Source organism: Panthera pardus, unplaced genomic scaffold (genome assembly GCF_024362965.1).
Source record: "Panthera pardus isolate Hobbes unplaced genomic scaffold, ASM2436296v1 HiC_scaffold_8, whole genome shotgun sequence".
Lineage (NCBI taxonomy): Eukaryota > Metazoa > Chordata > Mammalia > Carnivora > Felidae > Panthera > Panthera pardus.
In genome coordinates this window covers 137990776-138010042 of record NW_026527013.1, presented here as the reverse complement: position 1 = coordinate 138010042, position 19267 = coordinate 137990776, and the positions used below count along the sequence as shown (strand labels likewise).

At 35.5% G+C, this 19267-nt stretch overlaps 1 protein-coding gene across 3 annotated transcripts in view; it reads right to left on the bottom strand.

Moving 5' to 3' along the window:
• Positions 1-351: 351 nt before the first annotated feature.
• The window catches only part of ING3 (inhibitor of growth family member 3), a 28655-nt gene continuing 9739 nt past the window's right edge, over positions 352-19267 (bottom strand). Inside the window, exons 5-12 of one of the 3 annotated variants that reach the window (XM_019452553.2) lie at positions 12928-13024; positions 11189-11260; positions 10185-10304; positions 9750-9907; positions 8978-9171; positions 7017-7209; positions 4467-4505; positions 352-2931 (exon numbers count right to left, since the gene is read on the bottom strand). In XM_019452553.2, coding sequence (XP_019308098.1) covers positions 2815-2931; positions 4467-4505; positions 7017-7209; positions 8978-9171; positions 9750-9907; positions 10185-10304; positions 11189-11260; positions 12928-13024 — 990 coding nt within the window. In that variant the 3' untranslated portion in view covers positions 352-2814. Of the gene's footprint in view, positions 2932-4466; positions 4506-7016; positions 7210-8977; positions 9172-9749; positions 9908-10184; positions 10305-11188; positions 11261-12927; positions 13025-19267 lie in introns of those variants that run through there. The other 2 variants (XM_019452554.2, XM_053897174.1) reach the window with 2 other exon arrangements.

Genomic DNA, 19267 nt, shown 5'->3' with positions numbered 1-19267 from the left:
AAATAAACGTTTTTGAGGCTATTCGTTTCCTCTTAAACCCATCTGCTAAAAATTTCTTTTAAAAATGTGAGTTGAAGGAAAACACTGCAATGTCTACAGAGTATCTCACCTCTCACAACCCACGTGTATTAGACATTTGTTTTTCTAACATTAGTATAATTAATTAGATCAAGAAGCCCATTTCTGAGATCTAAGGACAAAGGGCTCTAACACTGAGCAAACCAAATACGGTTAAAAATCTGAAATATGTGGAATTTGTTTTAAAGTAGAAAAGAGCAAAGAAAAAAAAAAAACATGAACTGCCTTTGAAAGAATGATGGTATATGTATGTTTATCAAACACTCAGCTTCATTTAGGCATTTAATTAAGCCGTTTATTGCTTCAAATGTGTCACCATGAACATTTTAATGTACACTTCATAGCAGTAAGGCCTCAATTTTCACCACCTATAAAATGTGAACCCACATTTGGATTCTTTGTGTCACCAATTATTACATGAGTTTTGTACAACAAAGATTCTGAATGTGTATTTTGTAATAGCAAAAATGCTTATCACACCTCTTGGCCTAAGCGTCTCAAAGTATATTAATAGTTGGCCACATTTTTTTTTTTTTTTTTTTTTTTTTTTTGGAGGAGGTAGTTCCACGTTTGGCCCATTTATTCATATACATATATAAAATATCTTAGATACTAACTGGTTCCACCAATTGCTAAATAACCGAACAAAATTTTCATTTGCTTCTTTATAGATGCTTCATAAAATATTCAATGTTTGAGGTTAAGTTTTGTCAAAATGTTTTCTAAATGATTTGGTAACTAGTGGAATTCACACACTGAAAGGGGTTGCAGCAGCTGGAAATGAGGGATGTTCCTGACTCCGACAAGGAACTTTCTCTTAAAATAAGGCTGTACATAAGGCTTTTTCCTTTGACCAATTCCTGGAAAATGAGTAACTTGGAAAAATCATTATATAGAATTAGGAGATTGAACAATACCACAGAGCATCTCCAGGCAACATGCTAATAAGCTAACTGAATGCTACGTTAATATATTATTTCTTAAAGGTTTATAATATCTCCATGAAAATACTGAGTGTTACGAAATCATGATACTTATGATATCGTGAAATCATGAATACCCACAAATGAACCTACTTTGTTTTAGGGGCTTTCCAGCTATAAAATCACTCTGCAACAGCTCAGAGTTGCTCAGAGTTGAGGATTCGTGAAGCTAAAAGAGACCTTTGAAATCCCCTATCTAATCCATACCCTTTGGGTAGCATTGCATAGATTTTATAGACTTCTGAAAAAGTTCTAAGAGGCTCATAAGTGGTTTTGACTAAAGCAGAAATCTAATGGACCCATAAGTTTCAACATAAAAGAAATACGATGTAATAAGTACTTTTAAAGTTTTAAGGATTTTTCTACCAACCAGACTTGATATTATACCTGAAATAAAACCTCCACTATGCAAAATTTATAATTTAAATAGCACCTATAGAATAAAACCTTAGGAGTGCTTTACAGACATCCTGCAGCCAGCATCACCCTGGTTTAATAAGGCCCAGAGTGATTCAAAATTTGAATGAACTGTCATACCAATATGTGGTAGTATCCGAAATAGAACTGAATTTTAAGCTCTAATCCAGGAGGTCTCTTTATTTAAATTGGCCACACTGCCTAAAGTCAAAACATCTATAACCATTATTTCTATTTTATCTACTATAATTAGACTGTTTTCATGTCCCTTAGACTGAAGGAAAAGCCAGAGAGATGTTCTAGAAAAATACATTTGCATTTCAAATTTACATTAAAAATGTCTTTCCCTTATTTTTACGTCCCTAATTCCAAGCATTGTTTAAGAAATCACAGATTACATAGCATTCTGTGTCCTGGGCCTCTGTCCTTTTTAGATTAGGAAAACTGGAAGTTAACTGGAATTAAGAAATTTTCCTTATTGAGTGTGTAAAGTATAAATACAAGTAATTTTTTAAAAACTTTATTTTAACACCTAATACAATTCCAATTTTAAGGATTACTTGCACAAAAAAATAAACACATTTGGTATAAAAATGTATCACTTTAACACCCTTTGCCCTTCAGCCCCTCCCCCGCCCCCCCCTCCCCGCCCATGAACTGCACTCTATCTGGATGCAGAAACATATAAAGACTAATGGCACAGATTCGTTTTTACCTACAGGAGTTTCTGTTTATGTACCCAGGTACTCTAGAGGACACCAGCCCACTTTATCACATGAACCATTTCCTTCAGCCTGCTGAATTTAGTTTCACAAAGAAACAAAGCTTATTATAAAGGCGTTTTAAAAACCATTATCTTAAATTCTTTTTAGAAGCACTGACTTTTTTTTTTTTTTTTTTTTTTTGCAACCATTATATACAGTGTTACATAACAGCTCTGGAGTACAGTACATGCAGCAGAACATACCTGTTGAATATAAAATGCTTTTCTTAAAATCTTCATCGTTGGAATTCTCTGAAGTCTAAATTATAGAATGCCCATTACTTTGAGAAACTGGTTGAGGAGTACAAATGTCTGCATATGTTGGCCACTGAAAGAATCCAAGGCTAACTGGAATAATATTCGTAGCACACCAGGAGTGCATAAATAATTTACTTACATTATTAAAATACAACCCATAAAATTCAAGTTCAAGATCTTACAGGATTGTCTATGTAAATCCTTGAAGTGGTTGCCTGGAAATGCATTGTTTCTCTTTTCTCTTTTCTTCTGTTTTAAAGTCCCATATAAAACATTTAGTTGAAGTTTTTCCTTGCTCACATGAAATGACCACCTTTATTTGTGCCGACTGCCTCTCCTCTTCATAGCGGCGGTGCACTGCGGACAGTACCACTTTCCTTTTGGAGCTTCTGTCAACCCAACGCACCCATAATGGAACCACTCTATAGGGCACTGGAAGGCAAAATTGCAGAGAAATGGTTCAGACCTCTAAAGATTACAGAATACGCTGAAATATGCCCACTAGATTGCGTATTATTAGATTCATGGAAACGGAACTTTTAGATCAAGGAGCCGATTTACAGATCATTGAATCCAACTGGTTAAGTTTCACAGATGAGGAAATGGAGGCACAGAAAAAGCACGCATCTTTGTTAACTCGGAGGTTCATATAATCCCTTTTCATAATCCCAAGTAACGAACAAAAATTCACTAATTCTCGTTAAACTGGAGGATACCAACTTTCAAGGACAAGAAGTGAGATGGGTCCCAAAAAAGGCAAATATATTTTACGGATTTTATTTAATATTCAGCATTATTCACTGCCTTATAAAGTAGAATAAGCTGGTTGCAATGCAAAACATGAAGGGATACCCTGGATTTCCTCTCTGGGTAGATCTATGCCTAGACATGCAGAGGAGAAGTATTCTACTCTGCAGCACATTAAGCACTTGCACACGGGCACAGGAGATCTGAGCACTCGAAGGGCACGCCTGGGAGTGAGGGATCAGAGAGTACAACGGGGCGGTCATGGAAATGCATCATCTTCACTAAGTGCCCCAGGACTTCACAACGCTGTTCTTGAAATGATCGGGCAATACTGTTCTACAATAATCACAAACAGCCCACAAGTGATTCTACAGAGGGAAGGAGGACAGTCTGTCTCCATCTATGTGAACATGCTGTTGGACCCTATCATGTCAGGAAAGTACAAACTTTAATGCACACCAAGCCAACCCTGTTCAATCTTCAGATTGTGTAAACTGTTGATTAACCTCAGGATTCTGACATCATGCATTAGTACTTCTTTAGAATTCAGGGTTCTGTTACCCCTCTGCAGGAAAAGATAAATGGAGGGGGACTGGAAGTTTGAGACAGTAAGGAGGGAATAAAATTACTAGAAGAAATATTCTCAGCATCCAATAAAAACAGATCTCTAACCAGAATTAAGCTTCCTAAAAAAGAAATAGGAATTCTTTTCTTTCAAACCTGCTTTACTTTTTATACCAGAAGTGGCTCTTATCAGCTGACAGCTGCAGAGTACAACAGGAAGTACTCTACTGACAGGAGGAAAATATCTTCACATCACAGCCTCAACATTTGCACCCCAACCCCTGGCCGCGGGCTTCCCGACAGAATGCACTGTTTTAAAATTCTAGTTCTTCACCGCAATAGGTGAACTGGATTCTAGTAAACACTGTATTATTTAGCAAAGGGGGTGGAGAGTGTTTCTAATTTTCATACAATATAATACTTTTTTAGAATTATAATCTGCACATGAAACCATAAAACTAGCTTTAAAAAAACTTAAATTGGGAACACATTAAGGGACATTACCTGTTTTGCAGAGAAATATTCTAGCATTAATATGTAATTAACATAACTGCAAACCTGTGTTCTTAAACTCAGTGACACAGTAAATAAGAAAAATAGTCAAGTAATAATAATTTATTTTTTTCATTCCCAAACAGAAAAAATTTAATACTTACATCTTGGTTATCACAGCCCACCATCTCACCATAGGATACCTAGTTCAAATAAAAGTAAATATTTTTTATTATGACTTATGACAAGCGTCTAAATCCAAATTAATGGTTTGTGATACTGTTAGGAAATAGACGGAAATATACCACATACTCAATTGCACTAAAAAATAGGGTATATAACTTTTTTAATAAAGATTTTATACAATTTAGAGCCTTTTACTAAAAGATTTTGGGGGGCAGGGGGACAGAGAGAAATACACAGAAATTACGTGCTCTTGGAAAGTATGAAAGAATCTTGACAGACTATCTTTGTGAGTGCTTTCTTTTATAAAGAGTTTACATTACTTTCTTGGTTACTTAAGGTTTTTACTTTTCCTTGGGTCACTAGGTCATTTATATTTTTGCAGTCAATAGCTGAAACTTCTAAACTTAGTATAAATTTACTATCTGCCCTTTCTCATTTTTCTTTTTGCTGCTCATCACCAGCACTTTATAATTTCCTAATTCTTGAATTAACTTATGTTCTCAATGGACCAAAACATTTTTTCAGACAGGGTTATAACTAGAGGGTATACTATCTGATTCTCTGCACTAGTGAGAGTATCTGTATATGGTTGTATGCACATGAATGACTTCTCTGGGTAACAATTTTGGGGGGGCACCCAGATTTTTCCCTTAGAGCTCTACAGATATATTGCATCAACTTAACTAGTGTCCAGTGTTACAGATAGGCAATCTGGGGTGAATCTGATTTTGTTCTTTTGTAGGTAAGCTACTTTAACTGACAGGATTTTTACACAATTTTCTTTTTTTAATCACTGATATTAAAAAACATTCGGGGTGCCTGGGTGACTCAGTCAGTTAAGAGTCTGACTCTTGATTTTGGCTCAGGTCATGATCTCACGGTTTCGTGAGTTCAAGCCCCACATCAGGCTCTGCACTGACAGTGTGGAGCCTGCTTGGGATTCTGTCTCCCTCTCTCTCTACCCCTCCCCTACTTGTGCTGTCTCTCTCTCAAAATTAATAAATAAACTTAAAAAAAAAGTTTGTCAGGTGACAGTACAAAAACTAACAGACTAATGGCAAATTCTCAAAAATTAGATTGCCACTCACACCATTAAACACAATAAATTGTACATAGATTAAAGATTTAAATGTGAAGAAACTAAAGTATATCAAGAGCTAGACAAAGCCATTTGCAAATAAGAAAAAATGAAAGACACGTTTATAAGGGGAAAAAAAGCAAAAAGGCCTCCTAAGCATATAACCCATGGCTGACTTCATAAAGACTGAGTCATTACTACATAAAATTGGAATTTCAAAACTAAAAAAATAAATACATAAAAATAAAAAAAATAAACCGCAAAGCATTCTTAATGTACAAGACAAAAATGATAGAAAAATCGGCCAACACCTTTAAGAGTCAATTCATAAAAGAAGAAATAAAAATGGCCAAAAAGGGTCCAATTTTACTACTAACGTAAATTGAAATGATTGTGTGATATAAAACTATCAAATTGGTACATGGTTTTCAAGACAGAATAATATCCAGTGTTGGACAGGGTTAAGGAAACAGGCACGCTCACCAATTTTTGGTAATGAATTCCAAAAGATAATTTGGTAGTCTGTAACAAATATATTAACTTAACTTTATTTCTAAAAGATTATCTTAGAAATACCTGTATAAAATGGATAACATTTAAAAAATGTCTACCATAACGTTATTTGTAACTTCAAAAGAATTAAAGCCACTAAAAGACGTATAGCTAACTATTGGTTTAAAAAGTTACACACAGCCTAACAGAAAACTGTGAGAAGATTAAAAAAATTACTTAAAAACGATGCTCAGTACATATGACTTAGTGAAACAGTGTTACATAAAGAATATACTGTGACTCCAACTGGTCAAATTCACACACATATATACACATACACACAAACATATACATGCACATGCGTATCTGCACATCTGTGTGTACATATGTGTATGAGACTGAATGTTTGTGCCTCTCCCCTAAATTCTTGTGTTGTATCCCTTCCCCTCAACTGTATTTGGAGATAGGGTCTGTGAGGCAATGAAGGTAAAAATGAGGCCATATGCGTGGAATCTTAATCCAGTAGGGCTGGTGCCCTTATAGAAGAGGAAGAGACACCAGCGTTGTCTTCACCATGTGAGGCTACAACACGAAGGTGGCCCTTGGCAAGCGAGGAAAAGAGCCCTCACCAGGAATGGAATCGGTCAGCACTTTGACACTGGCCCAGCCCCCAGCACTGTGAGAAGATAGGGTTCTGCTGTTTAAACCGCCCCATCTGTGGTATTTTGTCACGGCAGCCTGAGCAGACTAAGACAACATGCATGTGGGGTGTATGGCAGTGATAAATCAAAATGTCTAATTACAGGCTGTATCCGGGGGCTGAGATTATGGGTGACTTACACATTCTATTACATTCCTTATACAAGAAAGCAAAAGTGTTTTAACTGGAGGAAAAAAAGAGCACTTAAAAAATTGAAATAGCTCCCTTTCTTCTATTTGATTCAGATTATGCTTTTACCTGATTACAAATGCAGTATCGTGGTTCATTTGGGTCGTAAGTCCAATCAACCTGACTGTTTGAATCGGATTCTGGTACCACTGTTGTCTGTTGAGACATCTCTTGGACGACGGCTGATGAAGAAGAACACGATGACAGAGAGGAGGAGGAGGAGGAGGAGGAGGACTGCTGATTTGAAGACTTGTTGTTGTTTCTGAAAGAACAGTATCAGATCTATTTGCTCAGCATCCAAAAGAAGTTACGTGAGAGTAACTCCTAAGTGAGTGGTCTGACATGAAATAACATCAAATGTATAAATTAACATTTAACGCAAAGTTAAACTAACCTGATAAACATATTTGAAAGCATAATTGTTGAGAGCAACAAAGAGCAATTATCTTTCATAACCGTTTTCTTTTTTTATATATTTTTTTTGTTTTCTGGAGAATAAAGATATTAAAAAAACTCAGCATATCTTGGTTTTTAAAATAATTTTTTAATCAGTTACTACGTAGCATTGACTTAAATTATAGGTAATAGTTTTAAGAATTAATATTAGTTATGGCTACCTTAGAGACATTCTTTGTATTTTTTTTTAATTTTTTTTAACGTTTATTTATTTTTGAGACAGAGAGAGATAGAGCATGAACGGGGGAGGGGCAGAGAGAGAGGGAGACACAGAATCTGAAACAGGCTCCAGGCTCTGAGCTGTCAGCACAGAGCCCGACGCAGGGCTCAAACTCACGGACCGTGAGATCATGACCTGAGCCGAAGCCGGTCGCTTAACCAACTGAGCCACCCAGGCGCCCCATTCTTTCTATTTTTAACCCAAGTGAATACTGTTCATCAAAATCTAAAATACAAATACACATCCCAAAAAGTGTCCTTCTTAATGCCCATCACCTGTCTAACTGCCCCCCCTCCTCCCCTCCAGCAATCTCGTTTGCTCTCACTTTTTGGGATGAGCACTGGGTGGCATATGTAAGAGATGAATCACTGGGTTCCACTCTTGAAGCCAGACTGCACTGTATGTTAACTAACTTGAATTTAAATAAAAAAATATATATACAAATACACAAAAGCATTTGATGAAAATGATCATGACCATCCGTCAATATGTGAATACTTACCTGTGTTAGATAGGAAACAGAGTGTTAAAATTCACAAGCAATTTACTATTATTTATATGCTAAAATTAAATTTTAAAAATAGGGAAATTTATCATCGGCAGTTATAATAAATTTGGGTCACTAAGATGAATTATTTTTTAGGATATCTAGCACTTTTGTGTTGATTCTACATTGATCATTCTTTTAGAGATTTACCCACAGAAGATAGAATACATTTTAAAATAAGTTATAATGCAATTACTAGGTAACCTATTCTTCTGGCCTACCATTCAGAACTTCCATGATGGCGGAACACCTACCAAACGCAGACACCTGGGACAGGTGGCGCCGAATGCTGTGAAGTTGTCATATTTAAAATTCAGACAATCTTCCTTAGAGTCTCATACACTCAATCTAGAGATATTTTCATAATTTCAGTTTTGGGGGCATAAGACCAAGAATGAAGGAAGATAATTTACTTTTAATAAAAGTGAATAATTTTATTCAAAAAAATTCCCAGGATAAAATTTGTGTCTTATGCATTAATTTACATTGAAACAATGATAAAATAAGGGATGACAGCTGAAAAAAGTTCCATAAAATGGTTTATCCTAGGGAACGAAAGAAAGTAAACAGAAGTCATTTATACCCAATGTAAGACTTTAGAAAGATTAAAGACACTTAATGTCTTCTAAAGACTTTACTCCTCCAAAGTAGGGCAGTGTGAATGAAAATGTCATGTCTCCCTGCTTCCCTAAAGGTCACCCTGATCCTTTATATGCTACCTGTGTTTAATATACGGAAGCCCAGCTGGGTACCAAGTAGCCTGCATACTTAGTAAAGGCATGGGGCTACTGTAATGATCAAACTTACTTGCTCTTTCTCCCGCTCCGTGAGTCGGCTGCTGATGAACCGGCGTTCTGTGTTAATGTAGTCATGAGTGCTGAAGATGATGAATAGCCAGCTGTTTCTCTGGGCATTGAAAATTCTTTTCCCAGCTGAAAGTCATTATTCTTAAACGCTTCATAACTGGCTTTTAGACTTGATGTTCTTCGTCCCTCTTTCATCTTAAATAGACATTCATGGAGAATATTAATAAACATAAGTATGCAGACTTTCTTTTTCAGTCCTACTAGTTATAATACTATGTTGGTTATCCAGTATTATTTTGTTTAAGCCATTATTTTCATCACTGTAATTTAAGCTACTTTATGTAAAGATTTAAAATCAGTTTTTACACAGTTAGGAGGTGACTATAGAGTGGGCAACTTAATTTGGAATATATTAATTTGGCAATCTAAGTCCTGAGGCTATTGAAGAATCCCCGAAACCAGCAGAGAGAACAGAGTGCTCTCCTAGCAGGTGCTGTGGCTCACTGTCAAGACTATGCACATCATGAGCAATTACTGGGTGAAGGGCTCTGCATGAGATTGCACAAAACTATTTTTCACTTTTCATTATCAATCAGGTAAATTAATGCATATTCATTTCATTAAATATTCATATCAGATACCATAAAACCATGATTTAAAAATGGAACTACACAACGTAAAAAAACTCTTTCTGTTCACATCTAGTTGTTTCTATTCAAGTTTGTCAATGATTCAGACAAAATGTACCCATTTCCAAACCCCTTCCTTTTTACCTGAGCTGTGGCTTGAACGGCTTGAGCTGCGGCCATGGTAATTGCCCCTGCACCAGTTCCTGAAGATAATGAGCCAATGTTATAGGATGCCAGAGGTTGGGAGGAATTCACGTTGTAAGCATTGTTGGAAGAGGCTGTAGAATTGTTATTTCGACACCCTATGTAGAATTAAAGAAGAAATAAGAATGGTTGGAGAGAACATAATGTTAGTGAGCTTAAAATACATTATTTCCCAGTACAGATATAATCGTTAAATTTAACATTTTCACGCCACTATAAAATTTTCATGTTCCATTTTCCCTTTTTCTTCTTTTCCCACATGTGGACTTTAACCAAGTAAAAAATCTGTAAGCTTCGTTAATCCCGAACACTTTAATTTCCCCTTATTTTAACAGAAACAAAAAGCAAAATTCATATTTAAGATAATAAACTTACCTAATGTATTTTCCTTAGATGCATCTGATGTAAGGGTAGATAGAAGAGCTTCAGATTTAAACTTCTTTTCAGGAATATGATCTGTTGTTGTATGGTGAGAAGTCAGATTATATTTCCTTTCTGAATATAAAGAAAGAATCTGTGTGTTTTTAAACTTTAAAGAACTATGGACAAGGCATAATACTTCCATCCAGTTATAAACAAGTACAGCTATGTTCTGAGTTCTTCACAGAATACAGAACAGTCTGTTTTCTTAGAGGACAGGATAAGAAGAACTCTCTGTGTCACCTATTTCATTAAGAGTAGACTTCTCACCAAAAAAAAAAAAAAAAAAAGAGGAGACCTCTCACACAAATCACAAAAAAACCCCACAAAACTTCAGTAGCAAAGTACTGCAGATAACCCACGATTCACCATGGTTTCACATATAACATGAGAGGAAATTTGTTTTCAAAACTCTACAATTTTTGAACAGTTTTCAGTCAACCCTTCTTTCATTCAAATTGATCTGTCACAAAATGCACTGATACAGTCTTCTAGCAAGCTAACATCCAACCAAGCATTCATTTACTCACTAGCCCACCAATCATTTGAGACCTTCTTATATGCCAAAGTAGGCTAAGCACTGGACAAGCAAGGATGAAAAACAAAACAAAACACCAAAAACAAAGAGCCTACCATCAAGTAGTTATCATTTGCCTTGGGTTTTAACACTCTCTAGAGAGAGTCAGGTGTCTGCATATGGAAGTGTATACTGCTATTAATACCATACATTTGTCCTCCAAGTATTCCAGGAAAAGCAAACTCTCTACTCCCAAATCAAATACACTTTTTTCCCAAATGAAGAAGGTAAGTCCACCAGGAACTATAATGAAAAAGTAGATCTCACAAAAGAAAAGGAAGGGAATTTTTTCCCCCCTCAATTGATGGCATCGAGCCAGTTAAAAAGAATATACAGGTAATATAATGAGTTTTTAATTTTAGCTGCCCTAAACCAAACTTACTTTCCACTGGAGTATGTGAATGAGCATGGTGATTGTTCACTGGCTGTGAGGGAGTATCTAATTCCAAAGATCCTAAAAAAAAGGCACAGAGATACAACTCCATTAAATGTCAACACAAAAATTTACAGGTCAATCAACTAAAGGCACTATGTACCCTTACCCAGCAAAGGACTGGCAAGTTCTATGCATACGCCTGTATCATTTTAGTTAAGCACATTAGAGGATCACCACTTCCAGTTTCACCCTGAGCCAATTTCATCCTCCCTCTAAACAATACATAATCCACTTCTTAATATTCACCTTAAGTACAAAACAGCTCAAGGCATGCTAATGTCTAATTGGGGAATTCAGGACAGTGGGTACCACATAAGTGGATGAATGGATATCATAAGTCCATTACCGATAAGATCTGAAAAACTCAAACTAATTATACTGGATTGAAGAAGACCTTTCAATGGGAGATCCTACAGTATTAGGTGATGGGGCATTAGTACATGAAAGAAAATTCTTTGATCATTAAAATGACACATGATAGTAAAGACTTCCTGAAAGAAGTTAGGCACAGAATCTCTACTGCCAAGCATTAACATGCTTTTAAAGAAATATTCTGGGTTTATCTTGATCCCTTGAGATGAAATTATGCCAGGGCACAGGGTGGAGCGGATTTTAGAACTTGATCTGGTTTAGTTCCATATGTCTGTGTCCTTACAGAGGATGCATAATTAACCTTCCTGCAGTACTGAATAGGCATGAATTACTGTTATTCACAGCTACTGTCAGCATTTCAAAAAAAAATTAGAGCAGTTATATTTTATTTTGTCTCAAAATACTATTCTCAAATAGGATTTCCTTGGAATAAAAGTATCACAAATAAATCAGACGATCATCTAAAGTGATAGATCTACTTTTGAATACAAAAATGCACTACGGATACCAAGATGGATTCATGACTGGTTGTTTCCCTATTCTAGGGAGCATGTGTATGAAAGAGAGAGTGAGAGTGTGTGTGTGTGTGTGTGTGTGTGTGTGTGTAATATATATACATACATACATGTATACATACATACATATATAAACACATCACCTAATACCATAAATAAATTTTTCATCAGTGTGTAGAAACAGGTACTTGTTCTTGCTGTTGAAATGAACCAAGAAAAAAAAAAGTAATCAACAGGTAAATTATAGCAGGAGATCAAGTCGAACCTTGCAAAGAAATATTAAAATGACTTCTCATGAATAAGAAAAAGTTTAAGAAGGACTTACTTGAGAAAGAGAGGAAGTGTTTTGGAACTAATTAAAATCTTTCTTACTGAGGGAAAAAACCTTAAGGCAGTTCTTAGGAAGAAAAAAGAAAAACTTTCCTCAAAGTTAAAGTGTATCCAATAGGCAGGGCAAAGTCAATACATTTAAAGACAGATGGTTAACCTGTTTCTAGATGGTTCTATTTCTTTAAATCTTTGTTCTTACCACTCAACTTACTAATATATATGTGCATATTAAAAAATGGAATGACTTAATATGTGATTTTAATAAAGAGAGAGTGTATGATATCCTGTATCCTCTCTCTCAGCATCCATAACCCAAATGTTCTAACTGCTAGAGTCCACGCTTGTCCGACCCAGGTGCCACCATCCACAGAAGCGCGGGATCTGAGAAGTCCCCATGGGATAAGTGTCTCCTTAGTGATTCGCACATGGACTGTCCGACATTGATGGAAAACTGTAAATTTTACTTACGCCTCTCTAATATTTCTGTAATTCCAGCATTATCAGCTTCCAGCTCCATCTTAAACTTAGCCAGTTCCTGATCCAGCTTTCTCAAGTGTCGATCTACCTGTTTCAAAGAAGATCAAAGATAACCACCAAAATTTGGGACACTATTAAAGTGTCAGTTTAATGAGGAAAACTAAACCTTTCTTCTTTTAGTGAATCCGCTTAATATCCTTGAGCAAGTCAATTAACCTACACCTCAGCTTTTTAATCTATGAAATGAGGGTGCTAGACAAAATAATCTCTCAAGTCTCCCTTAATAATTTGAAGTTTTAAGAAACTAAAATCACAATTTGTTAAAAAACATTCAGAAGAGGTGGGATATGAAACTAAAGCAAAACTGGTATTTGGGACTTGAGGGGAGAGGAAGTGCAGGAGGGTTGGTAACTTTTTATAGTATCCCCTGGGATTACTTTCAACCTAATCCCCTACTTATAATAAGGTCATCCACACTGCCATCCTATAATAACTGTTACTTAGAATGAAGAATGAAAGATCCTTGTCTATAAACAAAGAGGCTCCTATATTCTATACATACATTTCTCGAAGGCAGAAAATTAAACCATTATACTTGTAAACATTGATGTAAAGGGTTGAAACAAAGGGAGTTTTTAGCCAGAAAACTCTATTCCCCAAAGAGCCTGGTTAAAATGGTTTTATTGTAATACTACTGTCCTTGTTAAGGTAGCAAATTTTTTCATTCACCTAGAGATCTTTTGACTGATTTCAGAAAACTATATGATACCTCCAACTAGCAGCAAGTCTTAATTTCTTAAGGTTAATATTAAAAATTTTTTCAATGCTGTTTCAAATTTACTACTTTGAAGTGAAACAAAGAAAACACAAATTTTTTGAAAAATGCTGTTATATTCTTGACAACACCTTTTTTCAAACTCCAGATTCCCAATGGATCATTGTTAAATAATTTAAGAGTGACTTTCTGACAAGTATCAAGAGGTCTATGATACATCATGAGGGCAAAAAAAATTTAAATAAGAACGAAATAACGTGTACCTAAAATGAAGGAGATGGGGAGAAAAGTAGCAAAAGATAATTTGTTTGTGTCAGACGCCACATAACGTGCTTGGTGCATCAGATGCTCTTCTGTCTTTTCTAGCCCTTGCTCTGATCTTCTGACATAGGTTTTTACTGTCTCCATTTCATAAGGGAAGAAACTAATAAGGCTTAGAGGGTTTAAGTAAGATAGCCAAAGGCAACAGTTAATGCCTTATGGAAAAGGAACTTAACTCTGATCTATTTGTAATAAATTGTACTTCACCATCTATACCTAACATTGCCCTCTGAACTTCTGTATGCAGCACCCAACTGTTTATTAACTCAGAATAAGAGAATTCAAATAGAAAAATAAGAATACCTCATTATTTATATTTTGTATATTAGCAGCACCCATTGGGGTATTGGTTAGTGACTTTTCAATATTTTAAAACCCAATTTTTCCCTCCATCTTCACACGCAAGTCATTTTTCAGAGCCTGGTAGAGACTGTCCTCGCAATATTTAAAATCCTATAGAGTCACATATTACAGACAGTTGCTCCTATTCAAAGAACATGCAGGTAATTGAGCATTCTTTAATGGAACCTCCCATCCAATAATAATGTGTGAACACAGACCTCAGTTATTCAAGAATACATCTTACACTGTCAAAATGTAATCTCAAGGGAAGTCAGAAAAAATACTCATATTTAAATTCCAAGAACACTCAATGCAATGAAAATACTCCACCAACTTTATTACCTACAATCATACTACTAATAAATACTGCATTCCTATTATGTGCTTAGTTAGCACTGGGTTAAATGGCAGACACAGGAAAAATGAGAGAGAATCCCTGCCTTCATAGGAATTACAATTTAGCTGACAAATCAAGATTTCTGTAAGATGTTTAACCTAATGTTTTAAAATATATATCTCCTAGATGTAGCAAATAAGCAAAAGCTGGAAAAGGATCAGAAGAAATACATTAAAAAAAAAAAAAAATATATATATATATAAAACACTGGGCTGTGGTAGACATAAAGGAGGTATAAATGAGTTAGAGGGTGAAGAATGTATCATCTTTGAAGGGATGGAAAGAATGAATAGACACAGAAAGACAAAGGATTCTAAGAAAAAAAATAAAAAGTAAAGAACATTGTGGCCTGTAACAGGTGTGTACAGTACAGACAGGTAGAATATTAGAATCTTGGCTGGGAAGATGGCGCCAGAGTGAGATGGCGACGCCATGGACCCTCCCCTAACTCCTTCCACCCCTGCATCTAATAACTGTTTCGATGCATTAAAGATAGTACTGATAAGGGTTATCATACATGAGAACATGGAAAATGATGGAATTTTCCAGTACTAGCAGCTCAGAAAAAGCAGCAGAATCCCACGATTTCATAATTCTAAAAACCAAATACATAATTAAAATAAACAAACACAGAAAAGCCTAAACCACATTGTAGTAGGCAGGCAGCTTTGGAAAATAACTTCCAATCATTCCTACCACCTGAAAGGTAAGAAAAAGATTATGAACAGATGAGTATTATAAGCAATCAGTAGGCAATGAGAATTAATTTGTCTCAGATTCACCGCTGATGTACTAAATCGAATTAAAGTTAGAAAGTTGACCACAGATTTAACTTAAGCTATAAAGCACCAGAGTACTTAAATGGTATTAAACAGCCACAGAAAGAACACTGAACTTGACTGAAAGCTGTGGACTGCATGTCCTCTACCCTCACGATTCTGCATGGGTAGAGCACCTGTTCTGGCAGATCACCATAATGGCCCCATACGTATCAGGCAAAGCAAGAACCTAAATTACCCCACTCCTCCACACACATCTGACCTCATAAGATTGATTTATAGTAGTAAAGAGGGTCCTACGCCAACTGAGAGACATTTTCCATTAACCACAGCTTTCTAACACAAGGCTGACCATGGAGTCTAATTATTTGATTTGCTCCCCATTTAATGTCAATAAATAACAGCAGCAAAATCTTCCTTACTCTATAGCCCCAAATCATATCTGATAACCCCAAATGTAATTCCTTTAATTTTAAATCAATTACCTTTTTTCTGACTTCTTGAGAGCCAAAGGAAATTCTGTCAACATTATTTGTTAACATATTGATGATCACAAAGATATTTAAGTCACACTTGGCCCCTCTGCATGAAACAAAAAAAATCCTCATACTTGAACATTTTTGCATAGAACTGTAATCATTTATTCTTTCTCTTTTGACTCCCAGTTTTCCAATATTCAAATTTTAAGATGTGTCACTGGTGGACCCAAACTGAACGAAATACAGCATTTTAAAAAGTTTCTGCGTGATTTATGGCTTCTAATACCATGCCATTCTAAAATTTAAATGTCTAGCTTGCCCTTTTAGAAAGAGCACAAGTTAGTATATAAAGTTCTAAGTTGAAATTCATGACAATGAGAGATAAATTTCTAACTGAAAAGATCTGGTAACAGTGAATAAAGAGGGTAAATTGGAGAAGAAAAAGGAGTCGTGATGGCAAATTATTTCTCTGACAAGTCATGAAAATGATTCTCCACATCTCTGAATTTTATTTAAAATAGGTGAAAATTTGACCCATCTTTAGGCTGAATCAAATATTTGAGGCCTAAGCACATAAACTACATCTAATCTTCCTTAAAGACAATGAGGATAGGAGACAAATCAAAAGGTCAAACTTACACAATATATTTCCTTAATTAGAGTATCAGATGAAGAATTCTCAAATTTATAGGTAAAATGTAGACCTGAAATATAATCATCTCAGGAACAGGCCAGGATATAAAAAAGAAGCAAGTTCAAGGGTACTGAGCAATGTAAGAGACTGCTAAAATCATTCAAGCATTAACTAAAAGCTCAAATTCTATCAGAGTGTACACAAATCAACTTTATTAGGTATTGTAATGTAATACAGCCTTATGACAGTGACATCTGACTGAGAAACACAAATAAGTGTTTAATGACTATGAGCATCAGGATTCTAGAAGGAAATTATTTTAATAGGACAGCTTTTTGTTGTTGTTCATTTCACTAAGACAACTACTGAAATAAATTTTCAGTTTGTTCTACAGAACCTCTAATTCCACCAATCTCTTCATTTGTGGATATTTATGCAGTCTCGTTTCTTTTCTTAATAAATGAAAGTAACAGTATAGGGCTACTTCTAGGTATTAAAAGTTTACTACTGACGTTAAAAGTAAATAAAGTATCTCAAAAATTAATAATACAATCAAATACCATGCTATATAAAACACTGAGGGGCAAATCAAATACAATTATATACTAAATTATTGTACATTAAAATCTGTAAATATACGCTTACTTGAAATTACCACAATAACACAATGTTTAAGCAAAGGCATGCAGACAATCTCCTCTAAGGTATACTTCACTCCTGTTTAAGGTGGCCTCCTGCTGCTTTCAGAAGAAAAAACACACAGCTTGCATTGGCTTACAGGAGGACCTTGCCTGTGGTGGCTCCTGCCTGCCTCCTCTGAATACCTTTCTTACATACACCAACTACACTGGCCTCTTTCTCATTGGACCGGCCAAGCCCTTTTCCCCCTCAGACTTGACGCGTGGTACATCATCTACATCATCTGCCCGACATGTGCTTTCTGAAGCTCCCTTCCCAAGGCTGGCTCCTTCTCGTTTTCCAAGTACTACCTCAAATGTCACCTACTAAGACTACACTCATCCTGGCGACATTCTTAACAGCCTCCCCTAGTAATTCATTCTTCATCCCTCTTTCCACAATGTTTATTTCCTTCACAGCACTTACCAAAATCTAATCTTTATTTGATACTATGCCTATATTCATTGCTTGTCTGTCATTACTGCCCACTATACCAATGACTGCTCATAGCTGGAGCTCTACAAATATTTGCTGAATGAATGAAAGTTACTCTCTCCCACTATGCAGAAGTGTATAAATAGAGGTACCTCTGTTTATTGGATAAATGATCTATGAATGAAAACTGCTGTAAGTTTACATTTATACTATGCCCTATCCACTCACCTTTGAAGTATTTAGCTCCCTAAGCTCTCAAGTGGTAATAGTTATAGGAATTTAATTCCTCTTTCCTTTTTTTTTTTTTCCCTCTTTCCTATTTATAAAGACTTTCACCTGGATACTTACTGTTGATATTTTGGGGAATATAACCAATTTAAGATAGTAAATTCATTTAATAACTTCCCTATGAACAAGGCAATAATTCCCTTACGTTCAACTGCAATTACCTGCAAAAGTACACTTACCCTCAAGTGTAAAGTGCTCAAATTCCACACGCCACTCTGGCAAAGTGGTGCAGCAACACGGAGCACAAGTATTCCAAGGAGGCTATTGTTTTTTAACATTTTATAACGACTTATTTGTGATAAGTGATACTCATTTTTTCACTTACATTAATAATATCAGATTACCAAATAAATTTTCCTCTTACATAAATTTCATTTTAAAATTTACTTAGTAAATGGATGTACAGATGATATGAACACTCTAAAAGCCTGGAGGGTAGGATGCGAATATTAAGGTCTGGGAAACACTGGATTAGATCACCTCCAAAGTCTTTGTCCTTGTGCTCACCATTCAACGAATCTGTTGTGCCAGGCTCTGAGGGTAGAGAATGACTACAAACCGTATGTACCCTCAAGGGCCCTGGCTAGGAGATCTACTATTTTTTATTTTACGAAAATAATATTGTCATAATTTTGAACTGTCAAGGCCTAATAGTGTTTAATAAACGTTTTCATACTTTAAAAGGAATCTCTTTAAAAGCAAAGGTACTGAAAATAGTCAAAAATTATTAATGTACACTATAAAGTGAAAGGTATTTAAATAAAACATGTACCTCATAATAAGTTTTTTATATTTTTAAAAAAATGCCCCTTTTGCTGAAGGCGTACCTATAAATCCTGTTTTAGAACTTTCAAAATGAGCTTATGTATCAGAGATAGAAATCTATCTAAACTGAAGACACTAAAAAAATTGAGAGCAATTTAAAGAGAGGGATGCCAAAAAGATGTGAGCAAAGACATAGATCATGAGATTGAATGTGTGGTCTCCTAAAGCGATTCTATAAAGGAAACTAAACTCACTTGAATTATATTACTTTCATTTCTCTTGGTTTAAAGCCATACTTTGACAAGAGGTGGCTATTTGTCTACCCGTGTTTGGCACAGCAGCCTGTGTTTGTCCGTCAAAACCAAGCCAAACTTAGCATACTAAAATGTGACTCTGTTACCTTCTAAGAAAATGTCACTCAACTGCCATATCTGATGC